Below are 26,088 nucleotides of genomic sequence, written 5' to 3' on the forward strand. Positions count from 1 at the left end.
TCATTCCTCTTTGCTTCATTACAATGCTCAAATAATTTCATTTCAAATTGCCATGGACTGCACTCAGTGCTGTGAACTTTAAATCTGGATATAAAAATCTCTCTTTTAAGATACCATTCCTCCTGCAGCAGACATGATGCCTGCTTCAGTGAGGGAGGAAGGAGCTGGCATGACTAAGCTGTCTCTGATAACAAGCTCTTAGTTTCACAGACTTGAAAATAAACTGCTTGGACAAAGGGAATGCTGGTGGTTGCAGTTGATAAGAGCAAATATCCCACACCAGATCTCATTCTGTGGGGGAAGGAGTGAGCCAGGCCAGCCTGTGAAAGTGATAGGCTGGAATGAACAGGGTAATTTTGGAGTTTAGGGAACACCATCACTCATTCCTCCCCCACGCTCCCAAATTCATCACAAAAAGAAAAGGAAAAAAACACTTTTATGAAAAATTAAACAAAACTTAAATAGCTGTAGAAGGGTTGATCAGAAAAATAACAGCTGTGTGATCCAGAAAGTGAACAAGACCATGGTTAACTCACCTCAGCATGGGGAAAAGGAGGTTCTGGAAGATATACCTTTGTTTGTTTGTTATGACACAACCTTTAAAAGAAAAGGAAATCAGCCAGAGTTAGAGGTGCAGCACATCCTGCAGCATCTGCTGCCATCTACTGTTACACTTTAGGAGAAAACTGCTTTGGATCTGAGGTACAAAATCACCAATTTGTCCTGCTGCTGCCAGAGTCTCTGGTTGGAGGACCCACACCTACAGGGCAAAACAGCTCAGTCACACAGGATCACACAGAGAAGGTGAAAAAGCAGCTGAGGGTAATTCTGTACACTCTGGAACAGAGCTCCTCTGCTGCTCAAGACAAATCTGGAACTCAGCATCTACAATGGGTCCTCATCCAGATCCAGCAGCTTTTGGAAGCCAAATTATCTGTCAGCAGAAAAATCCCACTTGCCTCATCCCACTTCTCAGCAGTGACTTGGTCCTTTTGCTCACTCCATAATTCCCCTGTGCATTTTATTATTGCACCTCAGTGTTGGTAAACTGCCTCTCCCCAGGGCCCAAGGCTCACTGTGACCTGACATTTGCCATCAATCACTTCTCTTTAAAACAGATATTGAGAGCTGTTGATGAGCTCTACCCAGACTCCTGATTCATCCTATTACAGCAGCTAAAAAAAGCTGTTTGTCAGAGGTCTGGGTGACGTTACAGTGATCTGCAGTGACACTGTCCTGGTGGCTTTTCTGGGAAACACTGCCTGAACTCAGTGTTCATCCTGAACACTTTTTCAAAAGAAATAAGCCTGGGTCAAACTAGTTTTGATAAAGTTTAAAGGATACTAAGAGCAAGGCATTTCCTTTAGCTGAGTAAAGAATAGAATTAAAGGCTGGAATCCCTGAATATCAACCACAGTTCTGACCCCAAACCTTTGTTTTACAGATGTTCAGCCTTTGCCTCCATTTCCATGTAAGTCAATCCTCTCTGCAATTCTCCTGAGGGATCAATTCCCACAAGATTTCCAGGACCTGCCTTTTTATTCCTGAACTCCAACATCTGGAGAGGAAGAAGAGAAGAGCTACCTTTCTTGTATTTAATATTCTAGTGCATGTCTCCATTGGTAAGAATTTGGGAAGAGTTCCAATTGGTTGGGTTCTCCTTTCCAGGGCTCAGAATCACAGAATGATTGAGGTTGAGAGGGACCTCCTGAGATCACCAAGTCCAAGTCCTGCTCGAGCACTCTCAGCAGAGCAAATCAACCAGGACTGTTTCCAGTTGGATTTTGATGTACCCACAGCAAAGTCTTCACAAGCTCTCTGCAGTGTTTCCCAGAATCCCAGAATCATGGAATGGTTTGGGTTGAAGGGATCTTAAAGATCATCCAGTTCCAGCCCCCTGCCATGGGCAGGGACACCTTCCACCATCCCAGCTTGCTTCAAGCCCTGCCCAGCCTGGCCTTGGACATTTCCAGGGGTGGAGCAGCCACAGCTTCTCTGGGCACCCTGTGCCAGGGCCTCACCATCCTCATATGGAAGGATTTCTTCCCAATATCCCATCCAACCCTGCCCTCTGGCAGTTTAAATCCCTACCCTGATGGAATTTCAGGTGTTTTAATTTGTTCTGCCAGTGGGCCCTGCTGAAGAGACTGAGCCCTCATCCTCATCACTTCCTATCAGTTTATACACAATGATAGGATCCCCCTGAGCCTTCTGCTCTCCAGGCTGGAGACCCCCAGCTCCCTCAGCCTCCCCTCATCTCCATGGCCCTGTGCTGGCCTCATTCCACAAATCCCACATCCTACTGGGGAGATCAAAACTGTACAGAACACTGTCCATGTGGCCTCAGCAGTGCTGAGCAGAGCAGGATCTCCTCTCCTGACCTGCTGGCTCTGCTCTGCCCAGCCCAGGACACTCTTGCCCTTTTCTTGCTATTTTGCTTAGCCAGGTACATCATGGTAGAATTTGAGAGGCTAAGACTTGCAAACAGGCACAGCTAAAACTCAAGCCAGGAACATAATTTACTCATTAAGGTAAGCAGCAAAAAGCAGAGATTGAGTTTGCACATTCTATAGGAAATGGTCCTTCCCTAATTACAGAGTATGTTCTTACACACACACACAAACCCTGGTGACTCCAGAAATGTGTTCACAACCCTAACCAGGTGTGTTTTAGAGAGAACCTGCACCTGCCTCTCCCCACAGAACCTGGGGCTGCCCTGGCACACCTACCACTCAGCAAAGATCTGGGAGAACTCCAGGGAGCTGTTGGCAACAGGTGAGATGAAATAAAAGGGGACATTGGAGAGTCCTGCAGAGTCAATGTACTGGTAGAGGCACTCCAGCAGGTCATAGATCACTCCAGAGGGGTAACAGGGAACCAGGACATTGCCTCCATTCCGGACTGTCATTGCTAAGGGAGAGAGAGAGAGAGAAATCAATTAGTATTTAAACTTTGCAGAAATTCCTTTCATCCAAATATTATACAAAAAGCAGCTTTTGCATGAATTAGCACAACACATTATGGTTGGGAAGAAAACCTCTGATGATTAAATACATTTATTTCCTGCCTTCTCAGCCTCACATGGCAGCCTGAGCACATGGAAAACTGCTGACAGGAGAGGGCAGCCGTGCACTGGCACAGGAGGATACAGGAGTGACACAAACCACCTCACCATCAAAATCAACCCAAAATAAATCCATCTCAGCTGCCTCCAGAGGGGAAGGACAACAGCTCCCAGGTCTCAGCCAAAAGCACTGCACATGGTGAGTTGTTCAGTGCCTGGATTTCAGATGAAAAGCTGAAGGTGTGGTTATTTCAAACATGGGTGATGGAATGTTTGTCCTTTTTAAAAACTCTAAATATTTCTGTATAACAAGAACAATTTAAAACTTGCAGCCAGCATGGGACTAGATAAAAATGAGCAGAAGAAAAAGGAAATATAGGTTTACTCTGTAATTGAGACAGATCTGAGCACAACAGCAAGAGCAAGAAGAGGAAACATCGTGTTCTTTTGGCAGAACAAATTACAAAAATACTGCACCTTCTGGGAAAGGAGAAATACTTTGCTCAGCTCAGTGAGCAATTTTACCTGTGGCTGTGGAGTAAAACAACCCACTGCTGGTAACTGCAGTCCAGCAGCAGTAACATCATGCACCAAGCATTCCACAAAAAGCTGTGGAAGAGCCTGAAGTACAATATTGCATACCGTGCAAAATCACTTCCTTGACTTCAATTTCTTGCTGAGCCTTGTTGGGGTATGGATTTAGCACTTTAAGGGTCTTTTTGCCACTGATGGGACAGAATCTTCCTTAAGGAAGATTTTTCTGGCTGAATGTTTAAAAGTTTTATGGAGTTCAGGGAGCCCAGTAGGATTTTTCACGTGCATTTGTGGTTATTTTACTCCTTGTAGCAGTCAGTGCCTCTGACATGGTGCTATCAACAACTGCTGATCAAAGGCCCCTTGTTTATCACTTTTAATACAACTGCAGGGTAGTTGGTTTATTCCTCCAGGCCATATACAAACTATACCATGCAAATATTTGTGGAGATGAACAGTAATAGCTCACATTAGTCCAGAACTTGAGATGTTCCCAAACATCCCAGCAACGTGTGACATTATCTCCCTCACAGGGGCAAATCTAAACTATCCCAGCTGTAAACAGGATGTGAAGAGAGCAGCGAGGAGGTCAAGAAAAACATTTGCAAAGCCATCTGGAGGTGGAAGTTGAGGCTCTGGCTCCAGGACCTGCATTTACACTGAGACATCACACACACAAAAATTCTGCAGAGGTAAAGGACAGTACCTACACCCACTGCAGCAGGGATGGGATGCAGAATAGAGGTTACAGAATGTGTCAGGTCACAAAAAATGTGGATTCCATTCCTTTGTGGTGCTTTGACCCTGGCTAGAGGCTGGGTGCCCACCAAAGCTGCTCTCACTCAGTTAGGGGAGAAAATGTAACAAAAAGCTTGTGGGGAGAGTTAAAACCAGGGAGAGATCAATGAGTAGTTACCATCATGGGCAAAATGGACTTGTGGAAATCAGTTTAATTTATTACACCTCTCTCCAGGGGGTACAGGCCTGGCCAGGACCCTGCTCCAGTGTGGGGTCTCCAGGTGGATTTCTGCACCTGCCTGGGCCCCCATGAGCTGCAGGGACACAGCTGCCTCTCCCTGGGCTGGGAATCCCAGCTTTGGCTTCTTCCTCACTGCCCTGGGGATCTGCAGGGCTGTTCCTCACTTATCCTCACCCTCCTCTTCCCTGGCTGCAATTGCTCCTGCACAGTAACTTCTTTCCCCTCTTCACTCTGTTATCTCTGCTGCCACCTCTGATGGGCTTGGGCTTGGCCTTGGCCAGCAGTGGGTCCATTCTGGAGCCAGCTGGGATGGGGGAAACTTTTGAAACACCAGAAACCACCCATATAGCCCCAAATTACCAAAACCTGGCCATGCCAAACCCAACACAGCCTGAATTTGAATTCCCAGCTCTCCCTTCCCCACAGCCACTGGCTCCCTGGAAACCTCAAGCCTTTTCTGCTGAATACAAGCACAGGTTCAGGATTCCTGAAGCCACAGAGGATAAAGTCTTGGAGGAGATGTCAGCTTGAGTTTGTGTCCCCACCAAAACCTCAGAGATGGTGAGCAATAATGGATATAAAATCACAATCCAGGGAGTGGAGAATGATTCCAGCCAGGTGCCCACCAGGCCAAGGATCCACAAAGGGATAAGAATCACCTCCCAGCTTCTGCAGGGGTGAAAACCTTTCCAAGAATATTGCTTTCCACACAAGCAGCAGGTCCAGTCTGGCTCCCTGCAGCACTACAACAACTTTTCAGAGTTGTCAGTAAGAGGACACATCTATCTGAAAGTTGTTTAAAGCCCAATTTATCTTGGTGACTGATGGATGCTCTCTCCTGATAAAAGTTGTATAATAATCTTGGCATTTCAAATTTAGTCTCCTTCAGCAGCTCCATAACAAGTTGTTCAATTTACAACTCACAAAGAGATCTTGCTTTCCCAACAGCTGCTGCCACAAGGTCGAGTTGGCACCTAAAAAGCAAACTGTGCTCTTTTCTGCTCTCTATAAACACACACAGCCTCACACTCACTCAAAATATCACCAACTGTCCCCACAGACAGACTGGCAGCTTTGCTGCTGGTGCCCAAGGCAATGTGGAAATAAAACTGTTCTCCTTGAGCTGCAGAGTGCTGCTGCTGCAGTGCTGAGCAGGGAAAAAAGGGGCTTGGGGTAAACTGAGAGGAAGCTGGAGGTGGGACAGAGTGTGGGGATGAAACTGTGTGTGCCTTGGGAATCCTGGGAATCAGGGCTGCAGCTCCACATGAAAACATGGGAGGTGGAATTTTCACACCTCCATTTCATGCTTCACAAGCATGCTGCTACATCCTCACACACACTTTTGGTGAATTTTGGTCTGCTTTAGAGTTTTTACCTTGAGTATTCTGAGCTGCCTGTGCACTCCCTTGCATATTTTGGAAGTGAGAAACACAGATGAAAACTACTGTGCTCAGCCTACTCAATTGCTTTTCCCAGTAACTCACTGCTTTTGGAATTTTTTACATATTTGAAAGAAAACTGATTCTGTTTTCCTGAGGCTGGGTAGATAAATATAGCTGGTGTCATGCAAAAGACAGCCCAAAACTGCATTCATATAGAATTATTTAATTTCTTCAGATTGCTGGTTTTTGGCAAGTACCACTCAAATGCCAGATTCTTATAATGGCATTGTTTTAAACATGTATCTTCCTTTGGTCTTTAATAATTTTCTCATTTCTCTGAGTTTGTCTCATTCAAGAAAATGGCTTGAGGACCTGCAAACCCCTGAAAATAGTTCAGAATGTTTCTGTAAACCAGAACAAGTTGTGCAGACAAACAGCCACCTGCACTGACACATGTAACATGTTTATTTATACACAGTCAATTTCTGGATTCTGCTTTGGCCCAACTACAGCCCTAAGACTTTAATTTGTAAATGCATTTTAATTAACAGTCTCACTCCTGTTTACTCAGTGTGATAGGAGGGGATTGTGCCACCATCTGTCAGGGGACAGTGACCCCCAGGAAGGCCCAGGAGGGACAGAGAAGGGCAGCACATCTGGATTTACCAAAACAAGGTCACCAGAGCTGATCTGTGGCAGGGTAATAAAATTCACAGTGTTTAAAACCAATGAAAATGCAGATGAGATACACACACATGTAAAAACACACATTTAGGAAAGGAAGTCACAGGTGTTAACACAGCTTCAAGAGGAGGTTGAACAAAACCACTGGACATCATTAATTACACAGTCACATCTAATTTAGGAAATTCCTGAAATAAAAATACTTAAAGATCATGAGAGGAAAGTATTCCAGAATCTCACCCTGCTCTTCTTCAGGCATCTGCACACAGTCCCTGTTGGAGCCAGGATGCTGGCAGAGAGGATCTTTAGTAAAACCTGTGATTATCATTCTTATAAAATGCCAAAATATGCTCAATTAACAGATATTTAGGATCATTGAGTGGGTTGGGTTGGAAGGGATCATCCAGTTCCAACCCTCTGCCATGGGCAGGGTCCCATTCCACTAGATCAGGAATTTAATCTCATTTACCATGTCTTTGGTATTTTTTTTTAGGATCCTCCTACCATGAGCTTTTTAATTCTGTTTTTTTAAATAAAGGGAGGATTGTGATAAAACAGGCAACACAGAGCAGGACAGACATGGAGAAGTGGTTTGATGAAAGGAGGATGACAGCACAGAGGAACTGAGCAGGGGGAAAGGGAGAAAAGGAGAGAACAGCACTGGATGTGACATTCCAAACATGCTGGAAAATGCTGCCATTCACACTGATATCACAGCTTTGCAATTATCAGCTTTTCCAGCTGTGAAAGCATCTGATTAGGTTTTATATTTCTGGGGGTCTATAAATATATCTTGACTTTTTTTTTTTTTTTAAACAGAGATTGTGCTGTTTGCTTTTGATATATTTAAAAGTCAGGTGTAAGAAGGGAAGCAGATGTGCTTGTTTTCAAAACTGAAAGTCATAAAAAAGCATGTAAAGATTTTACTCTGGCTGATACACAGGAAGGAAATAGTAATATTTCAGCTGGGAACAATATCCACATAGCCTGTTGGCAGCCAAGTGACATACTTAGCAAACCAGGAGCAGCAGATGATTAAATCTCATTATACCTGTTCCATTCCAAAACATTTTAGGTACAGCTTGTGTCTCTCCAAGCACTTACTGCATTAATGACATCAGGAGCACACCATAAAATCTAAACAGGTAGTTTTATGCCAGGAGCTATAGCTGGACAACTTCTTCAATTCCAGGAATCTCAGAATTATTTCCCACCCAAAGCCATGAATAAGGTGATAAAACAGGCAGGAGATTTCTCTGAGTGACCTACCCAGGTTGCTGCAGAACTCTCCCACCATTCCATCAGGGTTGGCAGTGGGGATCTGGGTCAGCCCTGTCAGGATGAGAACGTCGCTGTTTTTAAGAGAAGCCTGGTCCATGGGCTGGAACAGAGCACAGGGAAATAAAATCAGCCATGGGAGAGGTTCTCCAGGCAGGACACAATAGATACAGTCACCAAACATTTGACACTTCACATTCCTCCCTCTGTGGAAACCTAACTTGTTTTATACTGGTATTTTAGGAAAGCAGAATGAAAATGCAAACCTATTTCTGTGCATTAGCAAACAGAAAGTAGATAATCAGAAATAAGACATGAGTGTGACACTAAATACATATTCTTGATATTGAAAATGTAGCATGATCCAATCTTGATAAGGAAAATCCAATTCTCTCTCTGCAGATGGTGAAAAGGTAACTTTGAGCCTCACTCTGTGTTGGGATGCTCATCCCACAGCTACTGATTAAGCAAAAGTGGGCAGCTGTTGGCTGTGTGGCATTTTATGGCCATTTACTCTCAATAAACTCTCTGCAGTCTCACCAAGCAGGAAAGATTTCTGCCAGAAGAGACAGATGAAGAGATTTCCTCTGCTGAACCTCCAAGAGCACTGTAAGGTCAATTCCCCTGCTCACAGCTCTCCAGAGCCATTCTGAAGCAGTTGAGAAGGACCCTGCTCTGTTAAACATGCAGGAGAATTTCATATCAACTCTGACATGAGCTGATATGTGCACCCCCTTGTAGGATCAGACCTGACACGTGAGATTTATCACAATCTTTGACTCTCTCCAGTGTGTCCATGAAAATGAAATGCCAATAATGCAATAAAAAGTAATATGGAATCTGCCTGTGATAATGTACATAATGATTATGGCATATTAGATCCACATAATTTCAGATGCCATTGCACTGAGAGGGCTTGCATTGATTTTTGTGGGTTAATGTAAAGAATATGTCTTAAAAGGCTTTTAGTGACATGTGTGAACCTGTGCTGTCAACTCCTGTTCTCCACTTCAGTGGCAACACTGTCAATTCCAGCCTCAGGAGAGGGGGAGGCAAAATTTCAATGGAAACCATCTGCCAGAAGAACAGGCAACAGTCAATGGTGCCAGGCCTAAATCCCAATTCCCAATTCACTGGAAAAGCAGCTCTGGATATCTTCAAAGCATATCCTTTTTTACAATAAAATGCAGTGATGTTTTCACACCCTGCTAAAGAAAAAAAAGGAATTTCATGATGAACTTCTCATCATGATCCTATGGAGAACCAGGACATACAAACAAGTTTTCACTCCCTGATAAAGAAATTATTTGCTGCTCACAATTTTGACTCTGTGCCACTCGAGATACTGTTATCATTACATAGTGTCTGTCAAACATCAAAGAGATGATGAAAAGCTGGCTGGAAGCTCCCAAAATCCACATACAGAAACACCAGATTGTAGCAGCCTGTGCTGGTGCTCACAGGGATTAACCCCAGGACAAAAACTATCCATTGTCTCCAGAAAGCATCTGAAAGCAAATGCAAGACAATGATGATATGGGCTAACAACTGTGATGTGATAAATAACAAGCAAAGTACAAACTGGATGTGATTTTAACTGTCCTTCTAAAGATGTGCCTATGAGCAGTTCACTCACACCATTCTCTCCCACTGGGATTTAATTTCCTTAAAAAAAGAAGCTTCCAGAGAAATGTTCACCTCTGGAAAATGCGGAAGCCTGGCCAGTCTGACCTGATAAACTGAATTAGTGGGGAGAAAACATTCTCAGTTACCAAATTACTTTGTACAGGGCAAAGTTTCTCCTCACAGAAATATTCCATTCACACATTGTCAAATACTGCTGCTTCTTCTCTAGGAGGGGATGAGAGCACAGCCCAGGATGGAATGAGGCTGATGAGAAACAGGGATTTAGAGGCTCTGATACATCTTGTGCACCTAAGGATGGCCCTACTATTAAGGATCATTTATCTCCTGTAGTTTCTCAACTGAGAACAAGCTTTTAAGTGAGGGATGCTCAGAAGCAAAGCTCTCCAGCAGACACCCACCTTGGGGGAAATCACTTACTGATCAAAAACCTGACACATCCTCTAAATTATTTTTAAATACCTCCTGCAATAATGCTTTTAACTATTTTGACAACTCCTGAAGCGCACGGCACTGCGATCTTCAAGCCTTGCTTTGCACTAAGAATTTATGGATCTAGAGAGAATTAATTTACTGGAAATTACATCTACAGCACTATAAAGACTTTGCCCTTAGCAGAGCAGGGTGGAAAAGTTGGCAGCCACTGAGCTATCATTCCTCCTAAGGAAGGATGTTTCAGAAGTGATATAAAGCAGTCTGTGAACTGTCTGTGAAGATTCTTCAGTCAAATATAGATTTTTTTAAAAAGTCACTAATGCTCTTTTGCTTAACTCTGTTGAAAATTTCCTCTTTAGAGTGAAAGACAGTTCCATAATTTTAAGTGAACATCAAATTACCAATAACAAAGAATTTTAGTTATCTTTTCCTCCTAACTATTGATACCTGTCAGGGTATGTCTTATCAATGCCTATTAAGTCCAGGCACTGATAACACCTTAGAGTGGCCTCTATCCTAAACCTGATCCCAGCTGGAATAACCCCATTTTTTCAAGCAAAAGCTCCTCCTAAAGACTAGGAGAAGTCAGAGGCTGTACCTGAGGGTGTGTTGTAAGCAGAGAAGATCCTGAAACATAAGAAACCTTTTCATAGTGTGACTGGATAATCCAGTTGGAACTCCCAAGAGCATAGCCTGAGCTCAGAGGGGTGACCTGCACAGCACCAAACAGCTCCTGAAACACACAGCAAGAGACATTAACTTAGAGAGCCCCAAAAGAAATCAGGACAGGTCATTGTATCATCAGTGATAGGAATTTTTAAAGCAGTTCTGCTGTTAAAGCCTTTGTGAAGCTGTTCTGCTGAGAATTACATCTGCTGGTTTTACCCACTCATATCTAGCAGGACACATATTCTGAGAAAAGCTTTTCTGGGACAGGACCTCCAGAAAGTCTCTCTTCCATGTGAATTTTATGGCATCTGAGTTCACACTGAACAATGTCTCAAAATGAAGGAATCAAGCAGAGTCTTCATCCTCTGCTGCACTGAAGAAGTTTGTGGGAGCTTTGCATCTTTGAAGAATCTATTCTCCTTCAGTCAAATTAAACTGGTATTGGCCAGCAGGAGAGAAGGAAGGACAAGTACTTCTATATTGACAAAAAACTCTGCTTGGCTTGCAAATTTTATTGTGGAAAATAAACTTAACCTCAAACTCACTTGCTTTCTAACTTTATTTCTTTTTAAATGTTACCTGCTGGTGATTTAGCAATAACACCCTGCAAACTCAATCCACATTTTAGTTTCAGTGTAAGCAACCTTCTTTCCAGGTGGCATTAGGAATTGTATTCCTTCTTCTCTACCCAGGAATGTGAAAGCTGGTTTGGAGAATGGAAAATAAACCTACATGTACAGACCTTCCTAATGTGAACCACCTTCTGGTTACTGAATAATAGAACAAGTATCTGATTCATGCAGTACTAATGATTCTTTTAGTACTTCAATACATATTTGGATGCCTTGAAAAACAAGGCAGGGAGCCTTCATCCTTCAGAGTGTGTAAGCCAAGGCTCTAAAGTTTGATTCTTTGAAAAATTAGCTTTGGGAAGAGAAAAAATATGTTGTTTTCCCCCAAATAACTATAAAAGAATGATTGGCTTAAATGTACAGATCTAAAATTAGGGGAGATGCATCGACACTGTGAGGACAGCCAAAAATGAACTGTAACAATCCATGGATAACGAGGAGTCACAACTTACTTTAACCCATATTTTTATTTTTTATGGCCTCTGAGCAGCAAAACCAGGTATCACAGCCCAAACAGAAGCAGAGATCATGGCCCTCATGCTGCCTACAGTCCACATGGGATCTGTAGACTATGGAATTGTTGGTTCAACAGCATTACAGACAATAACTATTAGCTGGGAGCCCTGGGAAAGGAGTTTCTGAAGTTCACATTGAACCATTAGGTTTTGTTTACAATTCCTAATTTACAGTAGGAAACAAAGTGGAGGCTAAAGCACTCAAAAGATTCCCAGAAGTGAGATAGGGGAGCTGGGAAGGGGATGTGGCTTGGAGACAGAGAGGATACATTCACTCCCTGCATCCTCCCAGCTCTCAGTGGGCCAGCCATCAGCTCCAAATTTGAGGGCATGCTGCCTTAAAACTGGTCTCCCCAAGGAAGAGAAGAAACAAATGGATATTCCCTGATTTCACCAAACAAGAGCTCTTCCTGGGAGGCAGGCTGAGGGGCAGCTAATCCTGCCTTGCTTGCCCAGGCCAGGGTAAGTAGATCCAAGAGAGGATCTGGAGGGGAAAAGCTGGGGAATGGTTGTTGCTGTTGCCCTGGGGGCAGCTGTGCAGTACTCACGATTTTCTGGGAATAGCCCACCAGCTGGATCTTGCTGAGGGCTGAGTTCACCTCTGGCATGGTGTAGCACTTCCTCCACATGGACACCTCCACTGCATCCTTCAGTGGGGCTGGCAGCAACCTGTAACACCAGCAGGATGTTCTGTGGGGATCCAGAACAACAGCTGGTGCTGGACCAGCTTCTACAACCATTTACATTTTCCACATCTTACATTTTACCATTTTAAATTTTTATTTTCACTGTGCCTAGTGCTTCAAAGTGAGGAGCAAGACTTTCTGCTTTCTGCTTCCCAGTCTTGCTCACCCTGAGGACTGCTCTCTTTGCTGCTGTTCTGTCCAGCCCTTGCATCAAAGAAGTAGCTGTGATCAAGGAGTTATCACAACTCTTGGGGTATTTTCACCACTGATGAAAGGTGCTGGCTGATCTGAGATGTCAACATGAAATGCACCTCCAGCACTGGGATCTTGGATCAATGTTTATTTTTCAAATCATAACAATCTAAGTAATACTCTAATAATCTGAAGCAATCTGGTGATTAAAGTACAGTTATACCAGGCCACGAGCAGGGATGGCTCTGCCCTGATTTCTGGTCTCTCCCAAGTGTCCCTGCAGCTCAGCTTCCCTGCCTTCAACCCCACTTCCCCTCTGAGTGCCCTGGCAGGGACACACGAGCTGACACTGCAGAGCTCTTTGAAATCCCCTCCACGGAAGTATTTAAGATGTTTTACACCAAAGTGAGATCCATCCATTCTGCTCCTCACAGACACTGCAAGTCAGCTGGCCAGTGTTGTCAAGGGAAGAAGTGAACTATAATGTCACAGGCTGGAAGAGGGATGGCTAACTTCTGGGAAATAAATCTTCCTTAGCAACATGAACTGAGGCAGGAAGCAGCACAGCTGCCAAATGCATAAGAAGAATAGGATTTTTTTTTTTTTGTATATTAAACCAATGCTAAATCAAAGGCTAATTCAAACCAATTTCCAAAGATTTATGGAAATTGGTCAAGTTTCTTTGATCAATTTGTTTAAAGGAATTTAATTTATTGTTATATCTACTAGGTCAGTGAACTCCTCCATAATTTAAGATACTGAAGAAAGGATTAAGGGCAGCTCTTGCCAAGACCACAGCACAGGTCCAGAACGATAACTGTAATTCCAGCACACGCTGGCTGAAAGCACCCCGTGCTTCAGGAAACAAACAAAGCCTTCAAGGTCTTTTTTGGGAAGTCATAAGCAACAAAAGGCCACACAATGTGGAGAGTTGTCCACCACTGCACTGAAGCAAATTGCCTGTAAAAGCCTTTAACCTACCATAAGCAGCATTTAGTGTTGGATGCTTTCAGGAGCTTCTCTTCTGGGAAGAGGAAAATGTTTCTCCAGGTAATGGAGAAAGTGGGGAATTGTCCTTGGTGACTGAAGGAAGTTTCTCTTAGCCTTGACTGTGGCTACACTGGAAATACTCTGATCCCTGGCAGAGACAGTGGCACCACCTCCAGTGGTTTCATGCAGCTGAGTGGAACGAGGTGCTGGTCCCTCAGATGTGCCCCTGTCAGCATTCAGTCTGGCATCCACTTCTAAATTCCCTACAGAGTTCCCAGAGGGTATTTTGTGGTACTGCCACCATGGCAACATCCTGTGAAGGATCATCTCAAAACAACCAAACAAATGAGGGCAGCTGCTGGGACAGCCATAAACAGGGAGGTACCATGAATCCACATGGTTGAGGATAGAAAATTCACTTAAAAAACTCAGGGATTTGTATTCTTCCCTGGGACCTGCAGAGAGACAGTCCCTACTGGTCAATGCAAAGGGTGACATTTAAGGTGTGACATAAAATCCCAGAATTGTTGGAAGGGAGAGGAGGATGGCAGCACCAAACTACATCAGGCCATGGCCTCTCTCGTGCCCTGCTCACCCTCAGGGAACAGCCTGTTTCAAACACCTCAAATGATATAGGAAACCATCAAAAGAGAAGTCAACAAAGTGCCTTTCATAAGGCAAACTTCCTCTTTAGCCCCTGAATCCCAATCAGTGTGACAGATATCCTGGCTGACATCTACTGAACTTCCATGAGGCTGCTCACTTGAAATAAAACCCAATAAAACTGGCTAAGCAATTAGTTCAGACTGGATCTGATAATGGAAAAATGTAAACCACGATAATGAACTTATTATATTTTATACAGTATTTGCATTTCAAATGCTCCAGTGCTTTATCTAATGAAGATGATAATACTTTGTGTTTTATACTAACTGTCTGGAGTAGAACTAGCTGAACTGTAAAGCAGTAATGGGGATTGATCAGCCTGAAAAATTAAAGTTAGACTCAGAAGTAATAAGTATTCTGTTCTAGCAACAGCCAAGGAAGAAAAAAAAACCCCAATTCATCAAGATCACATTTTCCTAAGTAACGGATGTCAGTCCAAGGCTGCATGTGCCATCAGCCAGGTGCTAATCTGGGGATCAGGGGATGTTTTGCTCTAATAATCAGCTCCATTCACGCCTGCCTGACACTTGTCACCAGCATCTCAAAACACTTTGCAAACGTTCATTAAAGTCCCCGTGTGCCCTCTGTGCTGGGTGGGAGCTCTGTTTTACAGATGCACAGGGAGGTGAAGGGGGAAACTCAGGCAGAGGTGAAGAGAGAGTTCACATTTGTCCCCTTGTTCCAGCTCAAAGACAACACTGGGTCATACCAGCAGTTTATTATACACAAATTTATGCTATTCAACAGCTTTTTAGTAGCTCCCACTTCCCTGCTTTACACCCCTTTACAACAGCTACAGGATGGAACTATGAATTTTGGGGGACATCTCCAGCACTAGGAGAGAGGAACATATGTTTTAAATATCACTCCAAGAAAAAAAAACTCCAGTGTTCTACAGCAGTGGAATCAGAACAAAGATTCCCTGCCTGTGTTCTCCTCTGGAATAACCAGCAGCATGCAAAGTGCCAGGCAGCACTTTTCCTAAAATACGACCACCAGCAAAGTGACATTATATGAGCTGCAAGATATATGATTCTCCTTTGAGCCATGCATACAAAACATGCCTGGTGTGACAGGAATAATGGCTCCAGTCCTCTCTCTCCACACACTGGGAGCTTCAGCAGTGGATCTGGGCAGGCCAGTGGATCCCAAAATTAAAAAAAACCCCCATTATTCTGAAAATCTGGCTGAATTTTAGTGTATTTAGTTTTGCTTTACATCTGAGTTCACATCTGCTTGTCTTCTTCAGAAGAATGAGAGTTACAGTGAAAAGACTCCTCCTAAATTCAGCAGGGGAACACAATATACAGCTGAAACTGTAAAAATTTGGATTTTTAATTCTTGCTCTGTGATACTGGAAAATATCAAGATTACTCTTCTGATGTAAGAAATAATTCACTTTTAGAAAGCTTCTAAATCAAGCCATCTTAAGAATTAGGAGTATAAAATGGGAGATCAATTAAAAATGCACAAAGCAGCTTTTAAAAATAACTTTTTAATCAACCAACCCTATCTTTAAAATGTGCTAAAAACAAAACTGTCTCCTCCAAGGAACATCTTGTGCACCTAAAATTGTTTTTATTCCCAAGGAAAGCATCAGCTGTAATTATTAAACTGTATGGATAATTTTTAGATTCCATAGACTTTCAAAACTCTGAGCATCTTGTTTTGATGTATAGCTGGAATAATGGACATGGTGCTTCCAAATAACCTTTTTTATTCAGATTTTATTTTGCTTTTAAGCTTTGGAAAGCTAAAAACCCCACCTCTGTTGTTCAGATGTAAAAGAAGATGGGAAGAAAGGCAACACCAGTGACATCCAACAGCTGTGTCTTGACTTTCTTAGTATGTCAGCAAACATGAATGTAAATACCATTTAAATTTAAATTATTCCAACACAGTAGCATTCATTTTAAATAGCCTGCTCATTTCAACAACTTTTTATGATGTTAATACCAAAATCTGCTGGTTTTAGCTACTATCATGGAGCTGAACTGAGTGAGAGGAGATCAGGGGAGGTTTTGGTGCTACCAAGTCTTTCTCCAAGAAACAAATTAGTGAGGTTGCAAAACCAACGACGTGCAAAAATGATTAAAGAAATAATCGAGCCAAGGAGTCACAGCAGCAAATCTCAAATGTGGGAGCTGAGCCATACTCATAGAGACTCCCAAACTTTGGGACAATCACCTTTCCTGGGATTTCTGCCTTACCTTTGCACCTCCTTGTTCTTCCACATGGAGGCAGACTGAGCCTTTGGCACACGTTCAATGGAATTCACCAGCTCTTCCATGAGGAGCCTGAAAACACAAATCAAACCCAAATTAGCAGTGCCTCCTCTCACACAGGAGAGAACTTTGGCCCAAATCTTTCCAAAATACCATAGAAATTGTTACACTGCAAGGGGCTCTTCCCACAGAGGCCATTTCCAGCACTGCCTCTGTTTCTCCACAGTGTTTCCAATTCCATCTGCTTGCAACAGAGGAGGATCTGGCCCACTGGGTTATGGGCTATTTGGAAAGTGCAAGATAATTTCTTCATTACTGACTGCTTGTGATATGTAATGAGACAAAACACAACAAAAACTCCTCATCTGATGCCTGTTTATCACTCAGGGAAACCAAGCATGCTGTCAGAGTGAACTCTCCTCATTTTCCAAGAAGTATTTGAGACAGGAAAATGTGTCAAGTGCTAAAAATTGTCACTGCAGATTTCTCTTCCCAAAACTAAACGGCATTTGTGATGGTGTGCAGGCTTCCCTTGAAGTTTGGAGCAGAAGGACAGCATCTGGAATGACTTGGGATGGGGAGAACCACACCAGTGCACTCTCCCACAAGACTGTGTTTGTTATCTCCAGCTCTGGACTAGCAAACCCTGAAGTCTACTATTTGTTCATATTTACACAATTCCTTTCACCTACAAGAGCCTTCAGTTTCTGTTTGTTTTCACACAATGGGGGAATTACTCTGGCATGGGAAGTTTGCACAGGACCTTCAGAGGACAAAGATTCCTGCCCCAGAGTGCTAACAGAGTAGTCCAGATAGGAGGGCCTAATCTGGCTCTTAATTACTGAATGTGGCAGCTCTGCAGGAGAGGAACAGAGCTCAGTTCCAGTTAGGCCTCACCAAACCTGCAGCATCTGCTGTTGACCCATCCAGTCAACAAGACAATTCTGTAAAAACAGACTGGCAAGTTTGGTGACTATCCTGGTTTTGACTGCACTGTCATGCCTCTTACACCTCAGTCTCCTATTTCTGCCATTTTTCTTAGAGCATCTCTCTGGAGTTCAGAGCTCACATGGCTCAGCTGTCATTTGAGATGAAGTCAGCTTGAATTCCTTTCCATGGAGTGGAGGGAAGTGTGATTATATGGAATCATAAAATCCTAGAATGGCTTGGGTTGGAAGGGACCTTGAGGATCATTTAGTTCCCACAGCTGCCATAGGCACTTTCCACTATCCCAGGTGGCCCCAAACCCTGTCCAACCTGGCCTTGAACACTTCCAGCCTCTGTGGGGAACAAGTCCAGTTTTGTGACTGGGAAGACTCCTTTTGGTTAAGGGGAAGAGAAGAGCAGGAGAGCTCTTTGATGCATGGGTTTTGAAGGTCTGAAGTTGCCTGTTTGGCAATTACTGAGGTGTTTCAGCCCACTCAAATTCCAGGGTGCCACATCTATGGCCTGGACTCAACACAAAGCACCTGCTGGAAATGCTGATGGCTCCAGGGGTTGGGAAACATGGAGTTAACACATTTGCAGCACTAAGGACTTGGCTGGCATTCAGCTCTGCCTGAAAGCCTCTTGGAACATTAGACACCACTCCTCTCCCACATTGTCCTTTACACCTTCTCCTCAGCAGTGATGAAAGAGGAGCAGAGAATCTGAAGGGGCTCTTTACCTGCCAATTTGAACAGTGGGCTCGGTGGCATAAACTGTTCCAGTGAATCCTGTGTACTCTGTGATGTAGGGCAGTGCCATCATGCAGTGATAGTTGGAGATCAAGATGACATCCACTGTGGAGAGGTCAAGCAGTTCAGTCTGAAAACAGAGCAAAGAGAAGCAACCTGTAACACTTTCATGCAGTTTAATAAATGGCAGAAAAACAACTTCTTGGGTTTTTTTAAACTTTATTGCAGGAATGTAACTGCTTTATAAAAGCATGTCTCAGCAGTGGCAAAGATTAATGTTGCCTTTAAATTAACAAGATTTATTTTAAAAGCTCCCTAAAATTATTCCATTCTCCAGCCTGGAAAGGAAACCATGTCCTGGGGTTTTCTGTCTTTCAGGTGATGAAAAGGCTGCTTTTATGAGATCCATGATTATTTTACTTTTATCAAAGAATTGATGTGTGCACCTCCTTAGGGAAGGAGAGACACCAAAACTTCTGCAGCAGTGACTTAGAGTGTCTCATACTTTTTTTATGCAGCACTGTACCCCAAGAAAGAGATGAAGGAAGATTGTATTTATTCATATGCTTAAAAAATAATCCTAATATTTTCCCAAAGTAAATGCCTGGCATCTTTATCATTCACATTTTCTACAGCAGGAGATGAAGCCCATTGACAGAATACAACAAACTGGATGGGTGGGCCCAATTCATTTTGATGTGGCAGTTTAGACAAGAGTTCTGAGACTGAAAGAAGATTTCACACATTGTTAAAAGAATTTTAATTAGAAATATTTACTGGTAATGCTGTAACACAAATGGTGTCAAGTCAGAAATTTACAAGATTACTGACCTCTTACTCAGTTATTATAGAGCAGCTAATGGAATTCAACACTCATCAAGCACATATTATCTGATTACAAGGCCTGGTCCAGCAATTTGAATAAAAAAGGCAAGAAAGTAGGTCACTCTGCTTTGCAGAGGGCTGACACACTGCTCTGGTGACAAGCTGCTTAACTCCTCCTAAGAGCTCATGGTTTCAATCCGTGATCACAGCTGATGTTGGAGCAATGATCTCTGAGCTGAGGACAGGAGGTGAAACAACATCCTCAGCTCCATGACAGGGCATCTTTATCCTCCTGGGCTTCCAGGCAGGGACACTCTCCCTGCAAGTTATCCAAGGATCTGCTCCTGCCAAAGCTTGGATTGTCCATGCCTTGGTCCTCAGCTGTGTCCAGACTGTACAGGATCAAATTCTGGACTGGCTTGGGTGGGAAGGCCCTTAAAAATCAAATTATTCCACACAGGGACATCTTGCACTATCCCAGGTTGCTCCAAGCCCCGTCCAGCCTGGCCTTGGACACTTCCAGGGATCCAGAGGCAGCCACAGCTTCTCTGGGCACCCTGTGCCAGGGCCTCACCACCTTCCCAGGGAACAAATCCTTCCCAAATCCCATCCATCCCTGCTCTCTGGCAGTGGAAGCCATTCCCTGTCCCTCTATCCCTTGTCCCCAGTCCCTCTCCAGCTCTCCTGGAGCCCCTTCAGGCTCTGCAAGGGGCTCTGAGCTCTCCCTGGATCCTTCTCTTCTCCAGGTGAGCACCCCCAGCTCTCCCAGCCTGGCTCAGAGCAGAGGGGCTGCAGCCCAGGAGAGCCATCAGGAGGATACACACCAGCACTTTCCAACCTTAAGCAGGGCACATCTCAGCACCCTAGAAGCATTTACTGATAGGATGAAAAGGGTGTCAAAACCAAAACAAAGTGAAATGTTCCCTGGGGCTTGCAGTGATCTCACTAAAGTGCCTTTGAGCTGAAGAGGCTTAAAAATGTTTCTTGCATGCGAAGTGAAAGAGCAGAAGGTTGCCAAGCAAAGGGCTGCACCCTGCACTCTGACATGTGTGAGTACTCTGCTGCAGAGACAGCCTCTTATCACCTTGTGGCTGCTGGATTAGATCCAAACCTTGGCTTGCTTTGGCAGTGGTGTTTTGGAATCGATACTCTGGCTGAACTGCTTCTGCAGACAAGTTTCTTCAAAAGAAGTGGCATGGAAGGAGACAAAGCAAAAGCTTCTTTCACACAAGCTCCCTCTTACCCTGTGCTGCCAAACAGCAGCAACATTTCCACTGTGTTTGCAGCTGGCCATGACTCCTGAGCCTCCTGCAGACAGCTGAGCTCAAGGTGTGAGCTGGGTATCACAGCAGATCTCTTCCCAGTGTCCATGGAGGAGATGTGGCATGTGCTGGGAATTTTGGGAACAGTCTGAGAGGCCATTTTTAAAGTCCCTGCAATGGTGATGTGCAGTTGGTTGCCATCTTCTGATTGTAGAATGGGCTGCTGGGAAGCAGCTTTGTGCAGAGATAACTGGAGTAAAATGAAGCAGTGACTCCCTGTCTGTCATATTTAGAACTACACAGGTGGGTATTTTCCAGCCCAAAGTAACCAGGAAGTCTGGCTGAAGCACCCTGAACCCCAGCAGATAATCATTCCAAAGAGAATCCAGCACATAAACCCTGTTCTTCCCAAGATCTGGGCCATAATGGCACTTTCAACACACACAGATGCTTCCCACATCCCTCAGTTTCACAGGACAGTAACCAAAAGGCTCCCAAGAACCCAGAATTATTATGGTTTTGAGCTGGTCTTTTTTGATGTGATTGGATTATGACAATTCCAGCTGAGTTGGAATGGTTATAATCTGTTGGAACCACTTGCCAAAAGCAGTACCAGAGCTGCCAACTTGTTTGGAAGAATCAAGATGACAAGAGTGATGTCAGAGCTGAGTTCTATGGGATCCACACATGGGAACATTGCCAGAACCTCAGCAAGCTGACAGCAACCTTCCAGGAGTGTTTTGTGCTTCCTGTCTGCAAGGTCAGGCAGAAAGAAAAAAAAATAAAAATTGCTGCCCCAAAAGCAATTGTGTCTGTCTTTGAAAGACAGAGAAAACATCCCACCATGAAATGAAAAAACTGATGTTTTTTCTCTTACTCTCCATCATTCATCCCTGCTCAGCTTTCTGCATCTTCATTTCTCCTACAGCACTTCCTTAATCCATCAGGTGACTCCAAGTAAACCAAACATCTTCAACAGTCCTGCTTGCTTTTTCTAAACCCAGAAATTCCAATAAGAACCAGCCTGAGTAGCCACTTGCAGCCATGCCCATGGATATGAAGGCCCAGCTCCTCCCTCAAGGAGGCTGTAAAAGTTTTTAAGTCAAAGTGCTGCTGGCAGAAGTGCAGCCCAGCAGAATCCAACCTGGCTTAACCACAGCTGCTCCCCAGGGAGCTCCACTGGCATGTCCTGCATCTGTGGTTAGAGACAAGCAGCTTTCCTTGCCTCCACACCCTGTCCCAATCTAGATCAGCACATGGATCCTGTCAGCCAGCCCAGCTCAGGCAGGTTATCTTTGAAAAGCCCACACAAGGGACAGCTCAGTTTTATTCTTGTGTCAGATCCTGGCTCAAGGAGACCTTCCATGTCTCCCAAAATCACAGCTGAAAAGGGTTGCTTCCATTCTTTTTCCAGTGTCTAGAGCCTGGAGGCACCTTAACAACACAGAGTTTTAGCAGTATTATTTACTGAGTACTAATAAATTAGTAGGAACCTAATAATAGTAATAATAATCATATTTTTTGAACAAGTTTCTTCCATGTGATTGAATGCAGTCAGATTTTTCAGCAAGGCTTTGAACAGACTCACCTCTGGTAAGCAGAACTCAGGCACAGAGTCTACAAACACATGGCCAGAGCACTCCTTCAGCTCCTGTAAAAAAACACACCAACAGAGGAGTGTTACTCTAAGGCAGCACATTTTGGATTTTCTAGACATTTTCTTTACCACAGGTAATCTCCAGCCCATTACTACAGGACATTTATCCCCATTCTAGACACAATCTGGTGCAGGCAGATCTGGTGAATTTGTTTTCATGCCAGATGAGGCTGCTTGGCACCTGAAAGGATCAGATCCTCCTTGGGAAGGACAGAGAGAGAACTCTGGTAGGTAAAGAAAGTGTCCTGGAATCAACAGGAAGGCAAGTCTGGAATTTACTTCTGGTTTCCAAAACCTCTTCTGTCTTATTAGAACCTAAATACAATTTATAGCCCCTGTCTCAGAATATTTGATGAAACAATTTTTGGGGATCTAATCTCCACATGGCACTTCTTGTTAAACTCTCCCCTATTTTCTTCTTCTTTTTCAAGGCTGACACAAAACTTTCATCACATGAAAAGTCACATTCTTCAGGGTGGAACAAAAATATTCCCAACTCTGCTCCCAGCAGAACTCACAGGCTCCCTACCACCCACCCTGCCCTCTCTCCTGTCCCAAAGCAAGTGGTCTCAGCCAGCTTCAGACTGACAGAATTAAAGATTGAATGCAATTCTTAATAATTCCAGTGCACCTGCCAACTAATAACGAATGAGCAATTACATCTAGTGGCAGAAGTCTCCTAACCTCATCTCAAGGGAGTTCAAAATGATTAAAAGTAGATCACAGCACATTTCAATGCCTCTCCAGGACTGAAGTTTTATAACTGAGTGCTGTAACAGGAATGTCCACCCCACATGATAAAACACCCCCCTTTGACTCCTTCCCTTGCCTTTTCCAGCATGGGTCAAAGAATTTACCATTCCAAGCACTTCCAGTGGTCAAGGTGAATTAAGAGATGCTGCCTTTGAATTTTTACCACCATTTCCATTGCCACTGTGTGAGTTTGGAGGTTTCTCCCAAACACACACTGCAGCAGCATCATCCCAGAAATTTAAATATATTTCAAATAAAACTACAGTGACAATCTGTAGTTTGGAGCCCACAGCTCTGACACCAAAGTGGGGTTCAGGAGACACAAATTCCAGGAAATTCAAAATGAGCAACTCCATTTCTGCCCCTGAGCCTCTGCAGCCATGCAACTGCCAGTTAGCAAGTGCTCTGAATAGAGCTGTTACTATTTTACCAACAGAAATGCTGCCTGCACAGTTTCTTTTGTCTCCAATGAGAAGAAAAATCGGGTCTTTAATCTATAATCTTCAGCTCCCTTATCTGTAAAAATCATTTTGTCCACCTCAAAGTCCCCTACAAAAGCAACTATTATCACTGTTTCCTTTAATGTCCCCATAGTCAGAGAACAGTGTATTAAGCATTTTCTCCACTGGTACCTATTGCTGCCCACATTTGAAAAGTATCTGCCTATTTTACTAACATCTGACATATTTTTGTATTCATTGTTCCCCTATGGCAGATCAAGCTGGCTGCTGCAGTGCCAAGTTTTGGTTGAAGCCTCAGATAAATTCTGCCTCCAAAACTGATGGAATGAAAAGAGGGGAAAAAACCAGAGCAATTGTGTGTCTCTCATGTCACTGAGGAAGTTGTGTGTCTTAGAATCAGGAGGCTGGAGATAATATCCTCCCTGCTACGTCCAGCAGCAGAACACATTGATTTCAGAGGCCAAAGCCATGCCTTTCCTCTCTGAGACCTCCCATAGGCAAACCATTGCTTTTCTCCTAGTTCTGCCTGAAAAAGGAAGCCAACCTCATTTATAAGCATGCTCTGAAGCCTCAGAGTCAGAAAAGTGAGGCTGTGGAATAAAAGGTACGCCAAGAAGGCGAAGCACTATTATTTATGGAGCTCCATGAAATACAAAAATATTCACACTGACAACTTGTGCATTTTAAGTGGGTTTTTTTATAATCTAGGCTACCTCTGAAGCCTGAGAGTTGCTATTAGCATTTTGTTTCGAAATGTTCTGCTCTGCAAGGACATCCTGGCTGGTAAAGGTACACAGAGAAACCTTTGGGATGAGTCAGCTCCTGCAGCACCAGGTCCCAACCTGTCAGGTGGCTTTTTGCACAGAAAATTCCAACCATCACTCCTGTACCTTGTCCAGAAATGTGCTGCCATCTTTCAAAACCCAACCGGGAAGTTTGGACAGCCTGGGGCTGTGGAAAGAAAAAAGAGAAATTACTGCAATATGAACTGAATTATTATCACAGAGCTTCTACTTGGTGTCATACAGGCAGAGAACACCATTTCTGTCTCAGGCAAGTAACAGTCCCAATAAAACAGACAGACAGTTTCACTGTGGTTAAGTGTTCACCAAAATGACTTTTACAAATCATGATGATGACACTTAGAAGTAAAAAGAAATAAGAGGACGAGGCATGCAGGGACTTTTTAGTCATTTATGGTGAAGATTTTAAAAAGGCTCAGTGCTGCTGAGCTCCCTGTGGTGAAACTGGATGAATAAACAGAAGTTAGGGCAGCAACAAACTCTGTGCTGGAAACAACACAAAGGCACTATAAAACTGTAGGACAGAGGACAAGAGACAAATATTCCCATCAGCAGGGAAAGACTGATACTCTGGACTAAGTCATTTATAGACACAGGTTGGGATTTTACATCCACATAAACCATGGTTTTGTGCCTTGGTGTCACCCCAAAGACCCACACCAACAGCTGCACAGGACACAGGGGCAAGGAGGCTTTGCTGTGAACTGCAGGTTCTAAGCAACAGCAGAGCCCCTTTTATTTCATTGTTTCAAATGCTAATAAAGGAATTAAAATACATTGTCATTCTGAGTTTACAGCAACAATGGCTGCAGCCTTTCTTGATCCTGTAACTGAGAGGCATATTTATATTTCACAGTGACATCTGATTTTTGTGTGAGCCTACAACTTAGCTCTAAACCCATTCTCTGCCCAGACTGATGTTTCTTTACACAAATAAAAAAACCCAAACATTGAGTAAACAAGAGAATTGAACCCACCTGAAACCAAACCCTGCAACAACTTCAGATTTGGACACAGAACCTGCTTGCAATGCATTTTGCAAGTGCTGTGCACTAAGCTCTACAGACAAGCATGGTTATAACCTATAAGGGCCTTCAAATTGAACATCTTGAAAATAGAAAGTGATTCAAGGGCTCAGAGGAATGCTGTGCTCAGACTAACAGCAGTATAAAAGAACAAATTCTGACACTCCAGTAAGTCACAAGGAAGGAAAAGGGGAAATCCAAGAGTCAAGGAGTGAAGAGAGAAGGTAAGAGGTGAGAGCAGAAGGATCTGTCATGGAGAAGCTGTGCCAGGAAAGGGCAATTCCCTTCTGAGGATAAAGAGCAAGGCTGAAGAAGTCTGAGGAAAGAAAAGATGAAGTGGTTAAATGTGCTCCCCAGAGGACTGTTCAAAAGCACAATTTAGAAGCAGTAATTTGGAGACTGAGGAGAATTGGTGCAGTGAGTGTAAAAGAGTTATGGAGAAAGCAAGAACAAGCCAGTCTGATATCCAACAGCTCTGACAGATACAGGAGGAGAGGACAGGAACCTTGGCTGGAAAGGCCAACACCAGCACAAGGTCAGGTCAGTGGCTTGTGCCTTGCAAATCCCTGCATCCATCTGTGGTTTCAGCAGCACAAGGCAGAGCAGAATAAACTTTACTTGTCCTACTCCCCATAATTTAACCTAGCAAGAGTTTTGCTTTATTCATGATGAAAGAGCACTAAACTGGCATTCACTGAGGAGTGAAGAGTCAGGGAGGCAAAATGAGCAGGTGTGTCTTGTGTGTGGCTGAAAGCAGAATAAGTAACACAGGACAGACAGGACTCTTTACCTTGAAGCCAAGAAGCAACACGGCTCCTCCTGACATAGTTGTGACATTGTAATAGAGTGATTGATTAATCCAAAATAGCTGGAACTGTCCCATAAATAATGTGAGCAAGAGTGTCATGGCTAGACAGGAAAGGTTAAGAGCTTCCCACATGTTCATTTCACCGTTTTGCATTTGACTTTGGTACAGGGGAGAAAACTCCATTTGACAAACCTCCTTTAAAGTACAGCAGCATAAAGCACTGGGCAGCTGCAGGAGCTCTGC

At 43.7% G+C, this 26,088-nt stretch overlaps 1 protein-coding gene across 2 annotated transcripts in view; it reads right to left on the bottom strand.

Annotated features, from left to right (window-relative positions):
- Positions 1 to 26,088, bottom strand: part of INTS9 (integrator complex subunit 9) — a 60,269-nt gene that overhangs the window by 27,378 nt on the left and 6,803 nt on the right. For both annotated transcript variants that reach the window (XM_056486420.1, XM_056486421.1), the window contains exons 3-11: positions 24,100 to 24,160; positions 21,927 to 21,989; positions 18,242 to 18,381; positions 16,561 to 16,647; positions 12,365 to 12,485; positions 10,599 to 10,733; positions 7,913 to 8,024; positions 2,730 to 2,910; positions 537 to 597 (exon numbers count right to left, since the gene is read on the bottom strand). In XM_056486420.1, coding sequence (XP_056342395.1) covers positions 537 to 597; positions 2,730 to 2,910; positions 7,913 to 8,024; positions 10,599 to 10,733; positions 12,365 to 12,485; positions 16,561 to 16,647; positions 18,242 to 18,381; positions 21,927 to 21,989; positions 24,100 to 24,160 — 961 coding nt within the window. The remainder of the gene's footprint in view (positions 1 to 536; positions 598 to 2,729; positions 2,911 to 7,912; positions 8,025 to 10,598; positions 10,734 to 12,364; positions 12,486 to 16,560; positions 16,648 to 18,241; positions 18,382 to 21,926; positions 21,990 to 24,099; positions 24,161 to 26,088) is intronic.

The sequence above is a fragment of the Oenanthe melanoleuca genome, chromosome 3, assembly GCF_029582105.1.
Source record: "Oenanthe melanoleuca isolate GR-GAL-2019-014 chromosome 3, OMel1.0, whole genome shotgun sequence".
Taxonomy (NCBI): Eukaryota; Metazoa; Chordata; class Aves; order Passeriformes; family Muscicapidae; genus Oenanthe; species Oenanthe melanoleuca.